This window comes from Notothenia rossii (genome assembly GCF_949606895.1).
Source record: "Notothenia rossii genome assembly, chromosome: 6".
In the NCBI taxonomy this organism is placed as follows: Eukaryota; Metazoa; Chordata; class Actinopteri; order Perciformes; family Nototheniidae; genus Notothenia; species Notothenia rossii.
In genome coordinates, this window is record NC_136909.1 from 1,115,930 (window position 1) to 1,129,437 (window position 13,508).

At 43.3% G+C, this 13,508-nt stretch overlaps 1 protein-coding gene across 1 annotated transcript in view; it reads left to right on the plus strand.

The window, feature by feature from the left end:
* Positions 1 to 12,468, plus strand: part of c5 (complement component 5) — a 70,713-nt gene extending 58,245 nt beyond the window's left edge. Inside the window, exons 31-42 of the mRNA XM_079689393.1 lie at positions 263 to 415; positions 2,627 to 2,689; positions 3,820 to 3,910; positions 4,727 to 4,766; positions 4,934 to 5,036; positions 6,464 to 6,538; positions 8,218 to 8,323; positions 8,648 to 8,731; positions 9,106 to 9,195; positions 9,815 to 9,907; positions 11,066 to 11,204; positions 11,729 to 12,468. Coding sequence (XP_079545519.1) covers positions 263 to 415; positions 2,627 to 2,689; positions 3,820 to 3,910; positions 4,727 to 4,766; positions 4,934 to 5,036; positions 6,464 to 6,538; positions 8,218 to 8,323; positions 8,648 to 8,731; positions 9,106 to 9,195; positions 9,815 to 9,907; positions 11,066 to 11,204; positions 11,729 to 11,870 — 1,179 coding nt within the window. The 3' untranslated portion in view covers positions 11,871 to 12,468. The remainder of the gene's footprint in view (positions 1 to 262; positions 416 to 2,626; positions 2,690 to 3,819; positions 3,911 to 4,726; positions 4,767 to 4,933; positions 5,037 to 6,463; positions 6,539 to 8,217; positions 8,324 to 8,647; positions 8,732 to 9,105; positions 9,196 to 9,814; positions 9,908 to 11,065; positions 11,205 to 11,728) is intronic.
* Positions 12,469 to 13,508: the final 1,040 nt, after the last annotated feature.

Genomic DNA, 13,508 nt, shown 5'->3' on the forward strand with positions numbered 1-13,508 from the left:
CACACACACACACACACACACACACACACACACACACACACACACACACACACACACACACACCTTCTTACTTTGTCTTAGAGGAAATTACCTGGATCTTCCCTCAAAATTCACACTGCAGTAATTTTGTTAATTTGTTTAAAGGTAACACATAGGGAAATATCTGTCTGTCTCGCACCTGTCTGTCTCTCACCTGTCTGTCTCTCACCTGTCTGTCTCTCACCTGTCTGTTTCTCTAACCTGTCTTTCACCTGTCTCACAGGACACCGTGTTGACTCTGGAGTCTCTCACTGAGTACAGCAGAGTCGTCCCTCGAGCCGTCCTCGATCAGGACATTAATGTTCGTTACGGCAGGAAGGGACCGCTGGGACGAGTTCAACTGAGCCAGAGCCGTCCTGTGGCCACGCCCATCCAGGTGGGAGGGGGGAGGGGGATAGGTGCAAGAAGGGGGACAGACTCAAGAGAGGGAGACAGACTCAAGAGAGGGAGACGGACTCAAGAGAGGGAGACAGACTCAAGAGAGACTCAAGAGAGACTCAAGAGGGGGAGACAGACTCAAGAGAGACTCAAGAGAGGGAGACGGACTCAAGAGAGACTCAAGAGAGGGAGACGGACTCAAGAGAGGGAGACAGACTCAAGAGAGACTCAAGAGAGTGAGACGGACTCAAGAGAGACTCAAGAGAGGGAGACAGAGTCAAGAGAGACTCAAGAGAGAGAGACATACTCAAGAGAGAGAGAGACAGACTCAAGAGAGGGAGACGGACTCAAGAGAGGGAGACGGACTCAAGAGAGACTCAAGAGAGGGAGACAGACTCAAGAGAGGTAGACAGACTCAAGAGAGGGAGACAGACTCAAGAGAGGGAGAAGGACTCAAGAGAGACTCAAGAGAGGGAGACAGACTCAAGAGAGGGAGACGGACTCAAGAGAGACTCAAGAGAGGGAGACAGACTCAAGAGAGGTAGACAGACTCAAGAGAGGGAGACAGACTCAAGAGAGGGAGAAGGACTCAAGAGCGGGAGACAGACTCAAGAGAGGTAGACAGACTCAGGAGAGACTCAAGAGAGGGAGACAGACTCAAGAGAGGTAGACAGACTCAAGACAGACTCAAGACAGACTCAAGAGAGGGAGACAGACTCAAGAGAGGGAGACAGACTCAAGAGAGGGAGAAGGACTCAAGAGAGGTAGACAGACTCAAGAGAGACTCAAGAGAGGGAGACAGACTCAAGAGAGGTAGACAGACTCAAGAGAGACTCAAGAGAGGGAGACAGACTCAAGAGAGGAAGACAGACTCAAGAAAGACTCAAGAGAGGGAGACAAACTCAAGAAAGACTCAAGAGAGGGAGACAGACTCAAGAGAGAGAGACAGACTCAAGAGAGACTCAAGAGAGGGAGATAGACTCAAGAGAGAGAGACACAGACTCAAGAGAGACTCAAGAGAGAGAGACAGACAGACTCAAGAGAGACTCAAGAGAGAGAGACAGACTCAAGAGAGAGAGACAGACTCAAGAGAGACTCAAGAGAGAGAGACAGACTCAAGAGAGTAAGACAGACTCAAGAAAGACTCAAGAGAGGGAGACAGACTCAAGAGAGGGAGACAGACTCAAGAGAAGGAGACAGACTCAAGAAAGACTCAAGAGAGGGAGACAGACTCAAGAGAGGGAGACAGACTCAAGAGAGAGAGACAGACTCAAGAGAGAGAGACAGACTCAAGAGAGACTCAAGAGAGAGAGACAGACTCAAGAGAGACTCAAGAGAGGGAGACAGACTCAAGAGAGACTCAAGAGAGGGAGACAGACTCAAGAGAGAGAGAGACAGACTCAAGAGAGAGAGACAGCCTCAAGAGATGAAGACAGACTCAAGAGAGGGAGACAGACTCAAGAGGGACTCAAGAGAGGGAGACAGACTCAAGAGAGAGAGACAGACTCAAGAGAGGGAGACAGACTCAAGAGAGAGAGACAGACTCGAGAGGAAGACAGACTCAAGAGAGGGAAACAGACTCAAGAGAGACTCAAGAGAGGGAGACAGACTCAAGAGAGACTCAAGAGAGGGAGACAGACTCAAGAGAGGGAGACAGACTCAAGAGAGACTCAAGAGAGGGAGACAGACTCAAGAGAGAGAGACAGACTCAAGAGAGGGAGACAGACTCAAGAGAGAGAGACAGACTCAAGAGAGGGAGACAGACTCAAGAGAGAGAGACATACTCAAGAGAGACTCAAGAGAGGGAGACAGACTCAAGAGAGGTAGACAGACTCAAGAGAGACTCAAGAGAGGGAGACAGACTCAAGAGAGACTCAAGAGAGAGAGACAGACTCAAGAGAGGGAGACAGACTCAAGAGAGAAAGACAGACTCAAGACTGGAAGACAGACTCAAGAGAGGGAGACAGACTCAAGAGAGAGAGACAGACTCAAGAGAGGGAAACAGACTCAAGAGAGAGAGACAGACTCAAGAGAGGGAGACAGACTCAAGAGAGAGAGACAGACTCAAGAGAGAGAGACAGACTCAAGAGAGGAAGACAGACTCAAGAGAGGGAGACAGACTCAAGAGAGACTCAGGAGAGGGAGACCAGAATATGTCTCAAACTGCCATAAACCATGACAAGATTCTGACTGTCTTCCTGTTTCCCAGGTGACGAAGGAGGACGCCATCACCGTGTCCACGGGTTACGGGAAGGGCGTGTCCAATGTAAAGGTGGGGGTTTAATACAGAGGACACTTCAGTCTTAAATTTAAACACACTCAAACATTCATCCTCAGTGTTAGGGTCTGTGTCCACGTAGCGTGTTTATCTGTATGAAAGGCGCTGGGGAAGCTATGAGCACCAGCCTTCTGTTGATCTTCTATTGATCTCCCATTGATCTTCCCTTGATCTCCCATTGATCTTCCCTAGATCTTCCCTAGATCTTCCCTAGATCTTCCCTTGATCTCCCATTGATCTCCCATTGATCTTCCCTTGATCTTCCCTTGATCTTCCCTTGATCTTCCCTAGATCTTCCCTTGATCTTCCATTGATCTTCCCTTGATCTCCCATGTATCTTCTATTGATCTCCGATTGATCTTCTATTGATCTTCCCTAGATCTTCCATTGATCTCCCATTGATCTTCCCTTGATCTCCCATTGATCTTTCCTTGATCTTCCCTTGATCTTCCATTGATCTTCCCTTGATCTCCCATTTATCTTCTATTGATCTCCCATTGATCTTCTATTGATCTTCCCTTGATCTTCCATTGATCTTCCCTAGATCTTCCATTGATCTTCCCTTGATCTTCCATTGATCTTCCCTTGATGTTCACTAGATGTTCCCTAGATGTTCCCTTGATCTTCACTTGATCTTCCCTAGATGTTCCCTTGATCTTCCCTAGATCTTCCCTAGATCCTCCCTGGATGTTCCCTAGATGTTCCCTTGATGTTCCCTAGATGTTCCCTTGATGTTCCCTTGATCTTCCCTAGACGTTCCCTAGATGTTCCCTAGATCTTCCCTAGATGTTCCCTAGATGTTCCCTAGATGTTCCCTAGATCTTCCCTAGATCTTCCCTAGATGTTCCCTAGATGTTCCCTAGATGTTCCCTAGATCTTCCCTAGATGTTCCCTAGATGTTCCCTAGATGTTCCCTAGATCTTCCCTAGATGTTCCCTAGATGTTCCCTAGATGTTCCCTAGATCCAGGGGAATATCTACTAATATCTCTGGATTTGGATTTAAGCACCATTCACAACTTTAAGGCCCTTATAACCTCAATAAGGGTTTTTCACAGCCATGAGATCCGTGATAAAGAATCCATATTAATTAAATATGAATAACAACATGTTATTGTTCTTACAGCTGAAGACGGTGTACTATGAGACCACCCCCTCGGCCCAGAACTGTAACTTTCACCTGACTATCGAGGCGGTGGGCCCCAACAACTCCACAAGTACGACTTCTAATTACTCGATTACTCTATTACTCTATTCCAATCACAGTACCACGTTAATAACAACCCAACGTAACCATGGAGTAAGGTGTTAGATTACTAGGTTAATGTACCTGTGACGTCTCGTGGTGGTCAGGTTTTTAAATATAATATGTTACAGGTTATGGTTTATTTATTACATTTTGGAGATTGTGATATTGCTAAATTATCCAAACCAGTAAAGCGCAACTTTACGAATTTACCAGATCATTTTTTTTCTTTACGTACTTAGAATTTATATCCACATAACTGATGATTATTTATAGAAAATATCATTGTGTGAATGTTTTCTGAAAGCACCAGCAGCCCCATCATATTTTGACTAAACAGTAATGATTGTATTAGGAACATATTGTTGAATGAAAAGTAAACATTAAAAGTATAGCTTACATTTTGTTCTACCTGGTTAATAAGATGTCCTCATTTCAGGAGTGTATTGGAAAAACTAATTACGTATCGTCAACGTGAACCATTGATTTGATTTACAGTCGACGCGCGGTGGAGTTTCAAACACATGTGTCTGGATGTCTTTAAAGAGCGTCAAGATTTAAAACAACTTGACCCCATTTCCCAGAAATATTTACTGGAAAATCTTTCGTGCAGGGAGAAAAAGATGCAAAGCAGCAAAAAGAGTTTCATTATACAGCTTTTTGGAATAAAACCCATTTTTTAGTGACTAACATTTTATTAAGAGATTCATTTTCTGAATACAACTTTTTTGTAGAACCTGGAAAACATGGAGAGTGTGTGGGAGTTGATGTGTTCTTCTCTCCTCAGATGCCGGCATGACTGCTCCTCACCTGGTCGCCTGTGCAAAGTGAGGAAACTCTAATACAAGATTTGTAAAAGATCCCTGACGTTATACCGTTGTTCGATGGCCGACAGGTGCTAACGAGCTCCAACGTCCAGAACTCTTCAGAACAGCTTCAGAAACTATGCTATCGGAAATCAAATGAGTTTAAATTCCCTTTTCATTGTTTCCAGGTATAAGCCTCCTCCCAACGAGTTGTTCACAGAGTCCAGTCTGACGGTGATGAAGATCCAGCTGCCCACAGGTGTGGAGGCGTTCCTGGAGGACCTGAGACAGGTGAGTCTGCAGGTGTTTCTGAGAGTCTGCAGGTGTTTCCGAGAGGCTCCAGATGTTTCCGAGAGTCTGCAGGTGTTTCTGAGAGGCTCCAGGTGTTTCTGAGAGGCTCCAGGTGTTTCCGAGAGGCTCCAGGTGTTTCTGAGAGTCTCCAGGTGTTTCTGAGAGGCTCCAGGTGTTTCCGAGAGGCTCCAGGTGTTTCTGAGAGTCTCCAGGTGTTTCTGAGAGTCTCCAGGTGTTTCTGAGAGGCTCCAGGTGTTTCCGAGAGTCTCCAGGTGTTTCTGAGAGGCTCCAGGTGTTTCTGAGAGTCTGCACAATAAGAAATTCCAGTCGTTGTGTTTGATGGTTTTCCAGTCGTTGTGTTTGATGGTTTTCCAGGAGAAGTGTTTGATGGTTTTCCAGTCGTTGTGTTTGATGTTTTTCCAGTCGTTGTGTTTGATGGTTTTCCAGTCGTTGTGTTTGATGGTTTTCCAGTCGTTGTGTTTGATGGTTTTCCAGGAGATGTGTTTGATGGTTTTCCAGTCGTTGTGTTTGATGGTTTTCCAGTCGTTGTGTTTGATGGTTTTCCAGGAGATGTGTTTGATGGTTTTCCAGGAGAAGTGTTTGATGGTTTTCCAGTCGTTGTGTTTGATGTTTTTCCAGTCGTTGTGTTTGATGGTTTTCCAGTCGTTGTGTTTGATGGTTTTCCAGTCGTTGTGTTTGATGGTTTTCCAGGAGATGTGTTTGATGGTTTTCCAGGAGAAGTGTTTGATGGTTTTCCAGTCGTTGTGTTTGATGTTTTTCCAGTCGTTGTGTTTGATGGTTTTCCAGGAGATGTGTTTGATGGTTTTCCAGTCGTTGTGTTTGATGGTTTTCCAGGAGATGTGTTTGATGGTTTTCCAGGAGAAGTGTTTGATGGTTTTCCAGTCGTTGTGTTTGATGTTTTTCCAGTCGTTGTGTTTGATGGTTTTCCAGGAGATGTGTTTGATGGTTTTCCAGGAGATGTGTTTGATGGTTTTCCAGTCGTTGTGTTTGATGGTTTTCCAGTCGTTGTGTTTGATGGTTTTCCAGGAGATGTGTTTGATGGTTTTCCAGTCATTGTGTTTGATGGTTTCCAGGAGATGTGTTTGATGGTTTTCCAGTCGTTGTGTTTGATGGTTTTCCAGGAGATGTGTTTGATGGTTTTCCAGGAGATGTGTTTGATGGTTTTCCAGGAGATGGGTTTGATGGTTTTCCAGGAGATGGGTTTGATGGTTTTCCAGGAGATGTGTTTGATGGTTTTCCAGGAGATGTGTTTGATGGTTTTCCAGTCGTTGTGTTTGATGGTTTTCCAGGAGATGTGTTTGATGGTTTTCCAGGAGATGTGTTTGATGGTTTTCCAGGAGATGTGTTTGATGGTTTTCCAGGAGTGTTGATGTGATAATTGAACTGTTTGATCTGCTGTGTTTCAGTTCAGAGACTTCCAGGAGCCGAGCATCTCTCACTTTGAGCTGCAAGGAAACACCGTTATCGTCCTGGCCGACTCTGTGAGTGAGACACACAACTGAACAACATGTGTGTAAACACTGTGTGTCTCTGTGTGTCTCAGTGTGTCTCTTTGTGTCTCTGTGTGTCTCTGTGTGTCTCTGTGTGTCTCAGTGTGTCTCTTTGTGTCTCAGTGTGTCTCTTTGTGTATTTGTGTGTCTCTGTGTGTCTCTGTGTGTCTCAGTGTGTCTCTTTGTGTCTCAGTGTGTCTCTTTGTGTATTTGTGTGTCTCTTTGTGTCTCTGTGTGTCACTGTGTGTCTCTTTGTGTCTCTGTGTGTCTCTTTGTGTCTCTGCGTGTCTCTGTGTGTCTCTTTGTGTCTCTGCGTGTCTCAGTGTGTCTCTTTGTGTATTTGTGTGTCTCTGTGTGTCTCTGTGTGTCTCAGTGTGTCTCTTTGTGTCTCAGTGTGTCTCTTTGTGTATTTGTGTGTCTCTTTGTGTCTCTGTGTGTCACTGTGTGTCTCTTTGTGTCTCTGTGTGTCTCTTTGTGTCTCTGCGTGTCTCTGTGTGTCTCTTTGTGTCTCTGTGTGTCTCTGTGTGTCTCTTTGTGTCTCTGTGTGTCTCTATGTGTCTCAGTGTGTCTCTGTGTGTCTCTGTGTGTCACTGTGTGTCTCTTTGTGTCTCTGTGTGTCTCTGTGTGTCTCTGCGTGTCTCTGTGTGTCTCTGTGTGTCTCTTTGTGTCTCTGCGTGTCTCTTTGTGTCTCTTTGTGTCTCTGTGTGTCTCTGTGTGTCTCTTTGTGTCTCAGTGTGTCTCTGTGTGTCTCTGTGTGTCTCTGTGTGTCACTGTGTGTCTCTTTGTGTCTCTGTGTGTCTCTGTGTGTCTCTGTGTGTCTCTTTGTGTCTCTGCTTGTCTCTTTGTGTCTCTGCGTGTCTCTGCGTGTCTCTTTCTGTCTCTTTCTGTCTCTTTGTGTATTTGTGTGTCTCTGTGTGTCTCTTTGTGTCTCTTTGTGTCTCTGTGTGTCTCTTTGTGTCTCTTTGTGTCTCTTTGTGTATTTGTGTGTCTTTGTGTCTCTTTGTGTCTCTGTGTGTCTCTTTGTGTCTCTTTGTGTCTCTTTGTGTATTTGTGTGTCTCTTTGTGTCTCTGTGTGTCTCTGTGTGTCTCTTTGTGTCTCTTTGTGTCTCTTTGTGTATTTGTGTGTCTCTTTGTGTCTCTGTGTGTCTCTGTGTGTCTCTTTGTGTCTCTTTGTGTCTCTTGTGTGTCTCTTTGTGTCTCTGTGTGTCTCTGTGTGTTCTTTGTGTCTCTGTGTGTCTCTTTGTGTATTTGTGTGTCTCTTTTTGTCTCTGTGTGTCTCTGTGTGTCTCTTTGTGTCTCTTTCTGTCTCTTTGTGTATTTGTGTGTCTCTGTGTGTCTCTGTGTGTCTCTGTGTGTCTCTTTGTGTCTCTGTGTGTCTCTTTGTGTATTTGTGTGTCTCTTTGTGTCTCTGTGTGTCTCTTTGTGTCTCTGTGTGTCTCTTTGTGTATTTGTGTGTCTCTTTTTGTCTCTGTGTGTCTCTGTGTGTCTCTTTGTGTCTCTTTCTGTCTCTTTGTGTATTTGTGTGTCTCTTTGTGTCTCTGTGTGTCTCTGTGTGTCTCTTTGTGTCTCTTTGTGTCTCTTTGTGGTCATGTGATGAAGTGATCAGTAGGTGATTAGTCAGCATTAACCGTCACTAATGAATCTTTTATTTGGTGACGACTTCCTGTCAGGTTCCCTCGGAGGACTTCCTGTGCATTGGTTTCCGTATCCGGATGGGCTTCAGGGTGGAGGGGGCGAGCGAGTCACTGTTCAGCGTCTACGAGCCTCAGGACAAAGGTCAGTCAGGACCTGCTGTGCATGCTGGGATTTGTTGTCCTCATCAGCTGTTTGTAGTTCTTAGTCTTCAGTCGGACACAAAACAAAAGGTTGTTCAAATGTTTCCTCTTAAATCTTTAGACCCACTTTTGATAAATACATAAATCTTTTATTAGAGAATAATTTGAATGTGTAGTTTTTAATCAGCCAAACATGTCATTTGTTTTATATTCTTATGTCAAACTTGTGACCTGGTACGTTACAGTTTTATTTACATCTGTTATTTAATTTTTTATCAAAATGATGAGAGATTTTAAATGTTGGGATCTTTCTTTTGTCCCACAGGCAGTGAATGCACCAGACAGTTTTCCTACCAGCAGCAGAAGCTGCAGCGCCTCTGTGTGGACGAGAAGTGCCAGTGCATGACAGGTAACATCTGATAGCACCGGTGATCAGAGTAATAATAATAATAGACTTTATTTAAATAGTTAGTTAGTTTACAAAGTGTTTTATAAGACAATAACAATTAAAACACGTGTTGAGCAAAATCTAATAATCATAATCAATAGAATAAGATTTAAGAGAATGCATTGTATAGAAACTCATTTATTAAGTTATAAAAGAAGAGATAACAGTTCATATTTATTTAAATGTATTTTTAAGAGGGATTCCTTGTGGTTGTCTTCTTTGTAATATTGATAATCACGTTGTGTATTGAGACCCTCTGTGTCTAACAGGTCTGAGGGTCTCTGCTCTGCATACATTACATATATTAGTGTTGAATATTAAATGTTGTCGTGCAGCTGCGTGCGCCGCCTACAGAGGAAACATGGACCCCACGCTGACCGTCAACAAGCGCACCACGGAGACCTGCAGGCCGCACATCACATACGGTGAGACACACACACACACACACACACACACACACACACACACACACACACACACACACACACACACACACACACACACACACACACACACACACACACACACACACACACACACACACACACACACTCTTACACACGCACACACACACACACACACACACACACACACATACACACACACACACACACACACACACTCTTACACACGCGCACACACACACACACACACACACACACACACACACACACACACACACACACACACACACACTCACACACACACACACACACTCTTACACACACACACACACACACACACACACACACACACACACACACACACACACACACACACACACACACACACACACACACACACACACACACACACACACACACACACACACACACACACACACACACACACACACATACACACGCTCACACACACACACACACTCACATCGAGCTCCACACTGTTCACGCTGCTATGGACAGTGTTGCACTGAAGTGACTGTTATTTTGTAAACATTGATTGTTGTCTTAATGTGTGCACATGTATAAATGAATAAATCAAGATGATCCGATGTAAAGACACTTCCTGTTTGTCTCCCTGCAGCCTATAGGGTGACGGTGAAGTCTTCAGCTGCAGAAGGAGACTTCATGTCCTACACAGCCACCGTAGAGGAAATCCTGAAGAACACGGACACACGTAAAGCAACAATAACAACAACAACAATAAATATATATTATATATATATAAATGAGCAGGAGAGGACTCTTTAAAGTAGAGACACTACATACTGATATACACCTGAACATCAGCAGGAGAGGACTCTTTAAAGTAGAGACACTACATACTGATATACACCTGAACATCAGCAGGAGAGGACTCTTTAAAGTAGAGACACTACACACTGATATACACCTGAACATCAGCAGGAGAGGACTCTTTAAAGTAGAGACACTACATACTGATATACACCTGAACATCAGCAGGAGAGGACTCTTTAAAGTAGAGACACTACATACTGATATACACCTGAACATCAGCAGGAGAGGACTCTTTAAAGTAGAGACACTACATACTGATATACACCTGAACATCAACAGGAGAGGACTCTTTAAAGTAGAGACACTACATACTGATATACACCTGAACATCAGCAGGAGAGGACTCTTTAAAGTAGAGACACTACATACTGATATACACCTGACCATCAGCAGGAGAGGACTCTTTAAAATAGAGACACTACATACTGATATACACCTGAACATCAACAGGAGAGGACTCTTTAAAGTAGAGACACTACATACTGATATACACCTGAACATCAGCAGGAGAGGACTCTTTAAAGTAGAGACACTACACACTGATATACACCTGAACATCAGCACGAGAGGACTCTTTAAAGTAGAGACACTACATACTGATATACACCTGACCATCAGCAGGAGAGGACTCTTTAAAATAGAGACACTACATACTGATATACACCTGAACATCAACAGGAGAGGACTCTTTAAAGTAGAGACACTACATACTGATATACACCTGAACATCAGCAGGAGAGGACTCTTTAAAGTAGAGACACTACACACTGATATACACCTGAACATCAGCAGGAGAGGACTCTTTAAAGTAGAGACACTACATACTGATATACACCTGACCATCAGCAGGAGAGGACTCTTTAAAATAGAGACACTACATACTGATATACACCTGAACATCAACAGGAGAGGACTCTTTAAAGTAGAGACACTACATACTGATATACACCTGAACATCAGCAGGAGAGGACTCTTTAAAGTAGAGATTAAACTCTGTGTTGTTTTGTTTGCTCTCCGTCACGTTCTCTCCTCTCAGAGTTGGAGGCGGTGAGTTCAGGGTCTGATGTGGAGCTGGTGAAGAAGGTGACTTGCAGCTCGGTGGATCTCCAGAACAACAAACAGTACCTGGTGATGGGAGCCGGCGGGTCGGAGGTCACGCTCAGCCAGGGCTTCAAGTAAGTGCCCACCAACATCACTGTTCACATTCACAATGACCCTACAGGACACACTCCTGCTCACTGCAGTAACTCTCTGCAACACATCTCCTCTGCTCCACGTGTTCTCACACAGCACATTTGACATTTATGTCCAATTTCAAATGTAATATTCCTTTACTCACACACTTCTGTATATACTGATTTATATTTTTGTTACTGTGAATTTTGTAATTCAACATTTATATTTAGCTATTTTATTTAGATTTGAGATGTTTACATTTTTGATTGTTTATTACTAGTCTTTTAATTTCTCTAATGTAAAAAATAAACTTTTTATTCTGCTGCAATGCAAACATTTCCCAAATTGGGATCAAGAAAGTACTTCTTACCTTATCTTATCTTACCTTATCTTATCTTACCTTATCTTATCTTACCTTATCCTATCTTACCTTATCTTATCTTACCTTATCTTATCTTAACCCTAAAGTAATTATCCCCTCCAACAGGAAGTGGTCATTCCTCTATGCTTTATTCCTCCTCAGGTATCGTCTACCCATGGACTCGGAGGCGCTTGTGGATCTATGGCCGACAGTTTGTAGTTCTCCCGAATGTACGGACTACATTTCCCACCTGGAGGACTTTGCTCTGGACCTGCAGTTAACCGGCTGTCCCAACTCATCGTAACTGCACTTTTTTAATTATTATTTTTAGTTCTCAGCTAGAACTTACATTACAGACTATTGAAATGTTAGTAGATGGTAATTATGAACCTAAGATCATTTCCTGACAATGGTCCACCGTTCTGTCTGAGAACATTTAGGGTTAGCTGTGGTGGAACATTTTAAATGATCATGTGTTGACTGTTGCTCCTTGTTACTTATAGCCTTGTGTATGACATGTATGCACCTGTCCTCTGGTTCAATCTGTGGCCCGGACCAATACATGATTGGTCATGACTAATCGTCACAAGCATACAATGTAGGCAGAAGCATAACCCTGTTCCTGTGTACTATGACAAGAGTGGGCCTTTAAGGCGAGTACTGTTGCTCTCTGTTCTTTAATGACTGGTCTGGCCATCTGTTCTTTTAACATTTGTCCTTTTCTATGACTGTAATTCTTAATTTCCACCTGTTTCATCTTTGAATACTGTTGATCTTTTGTATTGAGGAATATAAACACTGATGAAAGTGTGCTCGGGTCGATCCTTGGTGACTTGCTGTTGCTCGCTGAGTTCGAACCTTCTGCGCAGAGGCCTAATAAACTTACAAACTTACAAGTCTCATTTGTTTATTCCTTTTATTGACGAATTTCCACCACAGTAGCTATAGGCATGAAATTAAACTGTTAGAAAATAAAGTTACAGTGACATTATATATAATTAAATGAGACTTATGAGACATTTCTACGATTAAAAGCACACATTCAGAGCTTTACCTCAGCAGACCTTCAGCGCTGACTCCAGGTCAGTTCATAATGAAACCCTCTGAGGGACGGAGAGGAAACGCTCCGATGAACCGGAGCAGGAACCATTCTCCAGAGGAAACTCAGACGCTCTCTGGAGAGGTCCTGCTCAGAGACGCTGGGAAATACCACGTTAAGCTAAAACCTCAATATCTTTTCACATTCAAATGTGTTTGTGGTTTTTGTTTATTATTTATTTATGGGACAGAAACGCTCCGTGCTAACACCTGACCTGAGATCAACTCTGAAACATCTATTTTGCGATTTAACAAATGAAAAAACCTATCAAACTAAATTTCTCTGAGTTTGTTTCATAAATAATAGTTTTCAAATATTTCCTTTTCCTATAAAATTGTTCTTTATTTTTTCTTAAAATCATGACTTTAATCAAATCTCCCCAAATCACAGAAAATGCCTCAGAGGGCTGAACACCGGAAACTAAAGCAAAATACAAATATCATAGCACAAACACGATGAAAACATTAGGAACAACAACAACATAAGTAGTTCCATATGATGCTAAACCATTCAGAAGAGACGCCAATGAAGACGGAGACAACAAGGAAGACAGATGGGAGAGATGTGTTTTGAGTTTCTGGGATCTGAAGCGATTCCAATGGGGACAAATGGGGTGGAGGCCTGCGAGTTAGTTCAGGCCACGCCCCCAGGAAGTGCGCCGGAAAATATTCGTTGTGTCCAAACGGCGGTACTACAACTTCCGTATCAGTCCGTGACGTCACTGGGCCCAGAAACACTTTCCCCCATTGACTAACATGGGGAAAGAGACGTCTGTAAATCAGAGGATGTTTTATTTTAAACTAAAAAAACTACCCAGTATGAACTCTGTTTTTAGAATTCTTA